Source organism: Meriones unguiculatus, chromosome 14 (genome assembly GCF_030254825.1).
Source record: "Meriones unguiculatus strain TT.TT164.6M chromosome 14, Bangor_MerUng_6.1, whole genome shotgun sequence".
Taxonomy (NCBI): Eukaryota; Metazoa; Chordata; class Mammalia; order Rodentia; family Muridae; genus Meriones; species Meriones unguiculatus.
This window is the reverse complement of record NC_083361.1, coordinates 35,899,387-35,908,913: the sequence shown is the minus strand read 5'-3', so window position 1 is coordinate 35,908,913 and position 9,527 is coordinate 35,899,387. Positions and strand designations below refer to the sequence as shown.

General features: G+C 47.7%; 1 protein-coding gene across 2 annotated transcripts; it reads right to left on the bottom strand.

The window, feature by feature from the left end:
• Positions 1–1,309: 1,309 nt before the first annotated feature.
• Cdc42ep5 (CDC42 effector protein 5) lies at positions 1,310–7,973 on the bottom strand. 2 transcript variants are annotated; one of them, XM_021626429.2, is made up of 3 exons: positions 7,647–7,963; positions 7,245–7,351; positions 1,310–1,845 (listed from the first exon to the last, which is right to left on the bottom strand). In XM_021626429.2, exon 3 carries the CDS (start codon positions 1,843–1,845, stop codon positions 1,384–1,386), a length of 462 nt encoding a protein of 153 aa, XP_021482104.1. In that variant the 5' UTR covers positions 7,245–7,351; positions 7,647–7,963; the 3' UTR covers positions 1,310–1,383. The 2 variants fall into 2 exon arrangements, with proteins under 2 accessions (XP_021482104.1, XP_021482105.1); XM_021626430.2 differs by lacking the exon at positions 7,245–7,351 and having other exon boundaries at positions 7,647–7,973.
• Positions 7,974–9,527: the final 1,554 nt, after the last annotated feature.

Here is a 9,527-nt window from a genome sequence, read left to right as displayed (position 1 = left end):
CCAGTCAATTTACAAGTATGTCAAGCTTCTCAGGAACTCCAGGGAGCCATGTCCCGTTCCATCCAACTACTTTATATGTGCTCCTCCCTTTGGGGGCTTTAGGGATACAGTTACCACCCTACGCAAATACTTTACAAGTGCTCCTCGCTTCTCACGGCCTCATGGGAGCCTCGGAGTAAGGCTTCTCTCCATCCAACTAATCTACATACATATACTCTGCCACTGGGGTAGGGCTTAGAGAGCCTAGCCCTCCATCTTCAGATACTTTGCTTGTGCCCAGCCCCTTCTCAGGACCTCTAGGAAGCCTGGCCCAGCAGCATCTGATTTACCTGTACACGGCTGGGGGAGGAGAGGAAGACCCACTGACTGACTGATGTACCACACCTCACTATGAGTAGAGTGACTGGTAGTCCCGCCTCTGTCAAGTTACTTATAAATATCCGGTCCTGTCATTCCTGGGAGCCCTACCCCTCTACCTTGGTCCCACCCCACCTGAATGTTTAACATTCCCCACTCCTCGTTGGTCATAACCTGGTCTTCCCACAGCTGTCCAGAGCAGGTCTTGCTCCTGGTCCCCAGCCTAGAAGTTGATATATACAACCCACCCCTCTAGAAACTTTAAACTTTATTCTGCCTCCACTTAATTTAAGTTGGTCATGCCCCTCCAGGGACCTAAGATAGCCCCGCCCCAAACCCAGTGATTAATTCTAGTGTCCCACCCTCTGGGAACCTTCGAGAATCTTGCTCCACCCTCAGTCCACTAGAAAGACACAGGCAGCCGCGCATCTCTGGGATGTTAAAACATCCGAACATCTATCTGTGGGCTCAGGCTGAACTTTGTGCCCAGATTTGTGACGAAACAGCCACCTGCAGGGCGACACACAGTTGGTGGGATCAGAAGCCTTTCCTACAGGAGCGACTCCACTTCCCTTAGCAGCCACTCCCTAAAAAAAACAAAACAAAACGGCGGCACCACCCAGTCAGAGTGCACCCGGAGGAATATAAGTGGCAGGCCAGGCGACCTGTGACTCTTAAAGCCAAAATTTCCCCCAGCTGATGTTAAACCAGCCACCGGTGTGGACTTCATCCAGGTGGCAGTGAGGACGGGTCAATATTTGAAGAATGAATAAGGCTGCGGGGAGGCCAGGTGGGAGACTCCGCCCTTCGGGAGGGGCATTGCATCATTACATGAATGCACCTTCAAACTCTTAAAGGAGCATCATTAACACAGACTTGACTTTTAGTTGGTGGTACCCCACTACTGTCCTGCTTCTGCACCCCTTCCCGCATGATGTGAATAGACACAGCCCATGGTACAAACCTCAGCCGTTTATGTGTACAAAAATGGGGTGTTGGGAGGGAGAGGTGACGGGAATCTAGAAGCTACAGACCAATGACGTCATCCAACTGGAGGTCAGCATTGGAGCAGCAGGGGACTTTGGGGTGCTGCACTTCAGGGTGGGCATCCCCGTCGGGCTTGGTGGCTGTTGCCTCGGCACGCTCCGCGTCCATTACGCCTAGCACCGCGTCCAGCATGGAGGGGCCCAGGTCTAGGTGGAAGGACAGCAGTGGGTCCGCAGGTGAAGGCATTAGGAGGCCAGGAGCAGCGGGCTGTGGGCCTGCAGGCGGAGGGACAGAATGTGGGACCCCGACTGGCGGAGCTCGGGGCTCAGGGGGCGGGCCTCCTCCGTGGCGGCTCAGGAACGAGGTGTCCCCGAAGGCGTCTCCACCGCGTCCCACGTGCAATGTGTGCCTGAAGTCTCCAAGGGGCGCTGAGATAGACAGTGCTCCCCGGTCCAGTCGCTTCTTGGGCTGTGCGTGGCCTAGCTGCTTCAGCACCGGCATCTGTGGGGTTACAGGTATATCAGAGCTGCCTCACCCTGGTGCCCCAAGTCTGCGTCCCAAACCCACCTAGTCAGCCACAAGAATGCTCTCATAAGGCACCATGAGGGTTTATTATTCTCAGTTAACAAGTGAGGAAACCGAGGCTGTGAAAGGTTCCCAAGGTCACTACTGCTGGACTCTAATCTCAAATGTCATTTTTAGGTTTTCCTGAGTCTGACATGACCATGACTTTTAGCTGGTCTTGTACGTACACTGTGGGTTCTTCATTTTCCCACCCTTTATATCCCCCCCCCCCCAACACGCCCGTTTCACCCCCTACACTAGATAGAGGAGAGAGAGGAATTAGGAAAATTCCACAATCTAATTTCTTTCCTTTTGTTTCATCTTTGACTAGTAAACTGCAGCCAAGCTCCCTAAATGACCAACACTGACCATCTCTCTTGAGGCCCACACTTTTATGTACCCTATGAAAAGTTCCCAAAATTCCAAATGTTACACAATTGCAGAAATTACGTGAAGCTAGCAAAACCACACTTGTGCTACAGCATAAGGCAAATATAGTCAGCTGCTGTGGACTGTCTGAAGCAGCCTCACATCCCTACACCCGGGATTAAAACGAAAGCACATTCTCATAATAATATTTTTTGTTTGTTTTCAGAGCTGAAGACTGAACCCAGGGCCTTGCACTTCCTAGGCAAGGGCCCTACCACTTAGCTAAATTACCCCAACCCCTATTTTTGTGTTTTTTAAAGAAACCAAAATTTCAGAATTCTCACTACATATGACCATTATTCTATGTGATCACCCCAATCACTAATATTTGAGCATTCCTGTAGGGTAGATATCAAAAGACTACTTTTGGAGTGCTTCCCAAGGAGGCTAGTGACAAACAAGGACTCCAGTTAGCTTTAGCTATAGATGAAGGATAGATACAGGACAGCAGCACCCATTCTTGAGGACAGGGCAGACTCTGTCCACTTCGAACCCCAGGCACAGGACTAGGGCCAATCACACACCCTCCCATCCAAACACAGAAGTGGACCAAGAAGGCTCTACAGAGCACGTGCACAAATCAATGTATATACCACATGAAGATTCTCATTTGGGAGGTTTAGTGTGATTGAGGGGAACTGTTTATTTACACAGAATTTTATGATTAAAATGATCTGCTTTAGGAGAGACTATGACTCAGCAGTATAACTTCTCATATTTTGTAAAACAGTAATAATAAAGCAAATGCCTAATATATTAAAACTTGGCAGTGATGGGGGATAGAGAGATGGCTCAGAAGTTCATGGTGTCTTCTTCTGTTCTTCCAGGGGAGGGAAGTTCTGATGCCAGTACCCAATTCCTACAGCTTACAATGTCCTTTGTATAACAACAGCTCCAAACAGTTTGATGACCTCTGCTTGCCTCAGGCACTGTTCTCTCTCTCTCTCTCTCTCTCTCTCTCTCTCTCTCTCTCTTCCCCCCTCCCCCCCCCCCCCCCCGTCATGCAGAAACATACACATTCCCAGCACCCACGTGGTGGTTCACAACCATCCATTACCAACAGGTCCAGAGGATCTGATGCCTGCCTCTGACATCCGTGGGCACCAAGCATTAATGCAGTGTAGACACAAACACACACAGACACAAACATGTAGGCAAAACCTTCATAGAAAAAAATGAAATGAATAAATCTAATAAAAAAAATCAGCAAGAATGTCATGTTTGCGGCTGTGAGCTGTAAACCAAATGTGCAGTTTGCTAAATTACTGCACCACACCTGTGTGGGTGGTGACTACAAACCCAGCAAGCCTTCCCATACCCTGGAGCTTGGTCTTTTTCCTTGAAAACTGTGGGAGTGACTTGGCCAACTCTGTAATTTTAAAACTCACTGCTACTATGTATGATGAAGCCTCTTGTTTCTCTTTCATCAAAACCCCACCCTTTTCCAGTTAGGTAAATCTCCACACTTTAACCTTTGTGTTTCCTGTCTGTACAGCAGACACTACTGATTCCTTGCAGAGCACATAGAAACAGCGACTTAAGGAAAAGCCTATTCTTAATACTAAGTATTGCCAACTGGTAGTGCTAGTTTTGAGAGAAGAAAAGGCAGTGCCACCCAAACAATAACTTCAGAACAAAGATTAGATTTAGTAAAACTGGACAAGGATAGCAAGGCAGCCAACATCCTTTCAGCATTAAGCACCTGGGGAAGTATAAATGATGACGTGGAAACTGCTTGAAATAATTTAGATGTATGCACATGTGCACACTGTACATGTGTTCTTCTCTGTCAGGGACTTAACCCAGGATCTCACACATGCTAGGAAATCTCTCTACCACTGAGATAAGTCTCAGCTCTTAATGTGGGTGTGGGAATCAAACCCAGGTCCTCAGGAAGAGCAGTCAGTGCTCCTAACATCTCAGTCTTGGCTCTTAACACTGCTATACCCCTTTCCCAAACCTCTCTTTTGTTTTTTCTTATGGGACAAGATCTTACTACATTGTTTAAGCTGTCCTTGAACTCACTTTGTAGCCCAGATCTTGAATTTCATTATTTTCCTGCCTCAACAACCCAGTAGCTGGGAATACACGCCTCACCCTCAATATTGGTGTTTGTTGGTGGTGGTTTTGAGAAGATTCTTTTGTTGTTTGTTTTGCCTTAGAGATAGCATCTCACAGAGCTCCTGGCAAGCCTCCTGCCTCAGCCTCCCCAAGTTCTGAGCTTACAAACCTGTGCAGTCTTGTCCATTTCTGAAGCCATTCTTACTGTACCAGTTCCGCTCCGCCCGTAACTTAGCTGAATAAACATATTTTTATTGTAACTTGACACATAATCACCATTCCCTTCTTACACCATAGTGTAAACAAAAGTGTTGATGGACTGACACCTGCCCTCAACAATTTAGCAGGTACTTGGATTTTCCCCATTTTTAAATCACTAGTAAATATTGAGCCATAGTTAGCCACAAAAATCCTCTCTAGGTGAAAGTGATGCCCTTCATCTCTATGCTTGCTCTATAGTGAGAAGTGAAAAGAGGTAGAATTCAGAGAACCAGCTGCCCAGGTTTGGATATGGCTGGAGCAGTTGCTGTGTGGCTTTGGATAAGCAATGTGACCCTCTGTTCTTGGTTGTTTCATTTGTCAAGTGAGATACCAATAGAATGCTACATCTTAGCAAAGCACACAGTAGGTATTCAATAAGTAAATGCTGTTTAGAATTCTATCCTTTTTTGTTGGAGTGCCGAGAATCAAATCTAGAAATAGCTAACATACTGGTTGTTAATCAAGCATTCTACCATTAAACCATGCCCCTAGTACCTCACTGGTGAATTCCAAGCAGGCACCCTAGCACTAAGCTAATCCTTAACCCCTTACTGGAGAATTCTAGGCAGATGTTTTACCACTGAGTCATGCTCCCAGCCCCTTACTGGGAAATTCTAGGGAAACACTCTGCCATGTAGCTACACCATTAGCCTTTAAAGGAAAAGAAAATTTTAGTGTGGTACCTTTAATCCTAGCACTTGGGAGGCAGAGGCAGGCAGATATAAGTTCAAGGCTAGCCTGGTCTATGGAGTAAATTTCAGGATAGCTAGGATTACACAGAGAAACCCTGTCTCAAAAAAAAAATATTAAACTTTTTTAGATAGGACCTCATTAAGTTGCCCAAACTGGTTCTGAGTTCACTCTATTACCCAGACAGACTGTGAATATGTGATCCTCCAGCCTCAGCCTTTACTCCCTAGTACCTGGGATTATAGGCCTGCACGTATAGGTTCATCTAATATCACAATATGTAACATTACATATAATAGGGCTGGAAATTTACCATCTTTTTTTTTTTCTTATGGAATCCTGATCAGCACCCTTAACCTTTTGCTGAATTTATCCTCTGAAAATCAAGAGCCAGATCCCTTTTTGTTAAAGGATGGCAGGAAACATGCATGACCTGTTTTATTTCCCAAGCACTTTCTCAGGGCTGAGCACTGGCTTCATTTACCTTGAAAGAATGCACAAACTCATTTAATCCTCTGAAAAATAGAAGAAATGGAAGATGATAATTTTATTTATTTTTTAACGATGACACACAGAAAGATTCAATAGCTGGCTGTGGGTCACACAGGAACAAATTCTGGATTTAGAACAGGCTGATGAAGTATGAAATGTAAAGAAGCTATTGCAGTTGCCAGCCACTCACAGGAGGTGGACCCACATAAAAAAGGGGGAAAAAGTTTAAATTTGATATAAAGGCCAGAACTTTCCTTGGTACCTTACCTGGCTTTGTTTGTCTTTTCTAATCGATATGGGTGTATGTGTGTGTGTGTGTGTGTGTGTTTGGGGGGGGTGTCTTTAAAAGAGCTTTTGTGGGGCTAGAGAGATGACTCAGCTGTTAGGGTTAGGGTCACAACCAAAAAAGAGTTTTTGGAGGTGGATATGGTGGCCCATGTCTTTAATGTCAGTGTTTAAAAGGCAGAGGTAGGTTGATATTTTTAAGTCTAAATATGGCCAGCCTGGTCTACATAGAGAGTTTCAGGCCAGCCAGGACTTACATAGCTCTTGGGCTGGAAAGATGATTGATTAATTGTTCAGGGAGCAAGGGTACTTGCTGCACAAACCTGAGGACCTGAGTTCAAACCCCCAGCACAAAGTTAAAACCCTCTCAGCCCCCACTGTAGATTGCAGGGGCAGGAAGATATCTGGGTTGAATAAGAGACCCTCCCCATCTCAAGAGAGCATAGCAGGACTTCTCTGGCCTAGGCTTTCACATCCCCTAACATATCTGCATGCACACACTACATGCATGCTTCTCCCACACAAACACGCCCCTGCACCTCCTGGCTGGCCCTGAGACCTTGAGCCTAGGTGTCAAGCACACAGAGCCAGAATATGCTTGCTGCAGGGCTGTTAAATCCAAGGCAATGCGGTCATTCTTGGAAAAAGTTCGTCATCAGCCTAGGCTCTTACAGAGGGACTGTTGTTAGGGATCAACGCAAAGCAGACAGGAAACAAGAACGCACATGCAACCCAGTCCGCCCTGACACACGTTCGGATAAGCTCTATTTTCTGACCACTCTTCTCCCACTCTCTTTCCTGCCTAGGCACTGCGTGGATCCCGCTGCAGGGGTGGGGGCCACAGCTGGTTCACCTCTGTCCTCTCTGAGCCCCAACCCTGCCAGAACGGAAATAACCCGCTTCAGAGCTGGCTGGACTGGTTCTCAGGCTGGAGGAGGGTGGAGCCCAGACCTGGCATGGGACCCCACCAGGAGACCCCCGGAATCTTAGGGCTGGTAACCTTTTCCTAAAGCCACAAGGCTGCAGCAGGGACTTCAAAGGCCCTGGTCTGTTTGGTAACTAGTCTGTCTCTTTTTTCCCCTCTTGTTGAAGACCCCTGCCCACTATGGCCTCCTCACCTCGGGGTCCTAACTGAATTGGACTCCGGCTCAAGCTGTGGTCCCTCCTGGCTTCGGAGGCTACCTCTTGGCGCCCCTTTTCCTTCTTTCTCCGAGCGGGATCTCACCTGGCCAAAAAAAAAAAAAAAAAAAAAAAAAAAGTGTCCTGCCAAACCTGGAAGGGACTCCAGGACCTAGGCACGCGGTCTGGGTCTACCGCCTCAGGCCGGGTCCCGAAGTGGGGTCCCAGGAGCCCCATCTCCTCGCTCTCTGGTTTCACAGGCAGGGAGTCCCCCTGCTTTTACTCTCTCACATTCCAGGGGTCCAGGATTCTGCATTCTCTGCCGTTTCCCGCCCTCCTCCCTCAGACCCAGGAGACTAAACCCCACAGTCTGGTAAGCCCTGGCTGTGGTTCCCTCTTACCTGCACCGGGAATAAGCTTCAGCCCCTCTCTGGGGCCATGGCAGCCTCCTAAGCAAGAGCTGAGTCAACGCCCCGTCTGCCTAGCTGGTCTAGGTTAATCGTCCCGAGTTGAGAGGGTTAAACCCTAGGCCCCTCCCAGCCTTTCTTATTTCCCCCAAAGTTTGCCTGTAGGATTTAAAGGACTAGAAAGCCTGGACGTTGCAAAAGCTGAGGGCCCTTTGAGTGGCTTTTGGGGGCAGGAGGAGTCCAAGGCTGAACGTGCTGGGAAGCCAGGGCAGTGCTCGGGGGATGAACGGGCGAGCCCCCACCCCAGCTCCTCCCCCTGCCCAGCTTGGAATTTCCTGAAACCAGGGAAGTCTGGCTGTTTTAGAAGAGTAATTTCTTCCAGATTGCAGCTGTTGAAGGAGAGGTGTGTGTGTGTGTGTGTGTGTGTGTGTGTGTGTGTGTGTGTGTGTGATGAGAAGAGGGAGGTAGGAAGAGAGAGGAGAGAGAACTGAAATCTGAAATCCTGGCTGGAGAAGCAAGTGGTGAGAGTTCTTCAGTTCCTATTTGCAGACAGCTTCCAGAGAGGGGTCATTACTCTGCCTGTGAACACGTTGGTGTTCAAAACATCCTCCTGAAGCCCACGGGGCATGGCGGGGGTGGGGTGCTGTCCTGAAGTGTGGTGTGGTTTAGGGCAAAATCTGCAGAGAGTTGGCAGGTCCAGAGGGAGACCCAGTGACAGACTGAACAAGTAAGCCTGAGCTGCACGCTGAAGGTCCACTGGGAGCTGCAGAGGGAGGGACCACAGGGAACACAGACACACAGGGAAGCAGGTAGGGTGACTTTAGTAGACCCGAGAGGTCAGCTTGAAAGCCACTAGGAGGGATGTAATTAAGCATGCCACACGTTTGCCTGGCCCATGTGTTGGCAACTTTTTCCGCAGGAGACAAGTTACTGGATTAGACTAGTCGCTCACCAACCAATAGATGACTGGATAAAGAAATAGTGGTGTATATTCCCACCGGAGTTCTATGCATCCTTGAAAGCACAGTTATGTCATTTCTGAGGAAATGGATAGAACTGGAGGTCATTGTGTTAAATTAAATAACCTACACCGGTAAAGACAACTATTAAGTCACAATCCCCACACCCATGTACACATTGCTGTTGATGACTTGTTCTGTCAGTGGTAGCAGGGATTGAGCAAGGCTTCCTCATGCTAATTAAGCCCTCTTCCACTGAGCTATACATCACTCCCTCCTCTAACCTGCACACTATTTTTTATACAGGGTCTCTCATTAAGTAGCCCAGGCTGAACTCCCTTTCTCCCACTTCAGTAACTTGGATAGCTGGGTGACAATGTCTCACTATGTAGCCCTGGCTCCCTGCAACTTGCTGTGTAGATCAGATTAGCCTCAAAGTCAAAGAGATCTGATTGTGCTGGAATTAAACATGTGCCATCATGCCTGGCTGTTTTCTGATTTTATTGAGTTACCTATTCTAGGTGTGCATGCTCTTATATTTCATGAAGATTGCAAAAATATCTTGTTACAATATATAATGCACAGGTTAACGGGGCAATGTACACAAGTAGCTCTTTTTAAAAAAGATGTCTTTATTTATTATGTAGACAGTGTCCTGTCTGCATATAGGCCAGCACACTAGAAAAGGGCACCAAATCTCAGTACAGATGGTTGTGAGCCACTATGTGGTTGCTAAGAATTGAACTCAGGACTTTTGGAAGAGCAGCGAGTGCTCTTAACCTCTGAGCCATCTCTTCAGCCCCCAACAAGCAACTCTTATCCATGAGGTGAGGTGACCCATGCAGGGTTTCAGGAGCTGCTGTGAGGAAGTCTTTCATTCCTACTGCAATGACCCTCAGAGATCATCCTAGAGCAG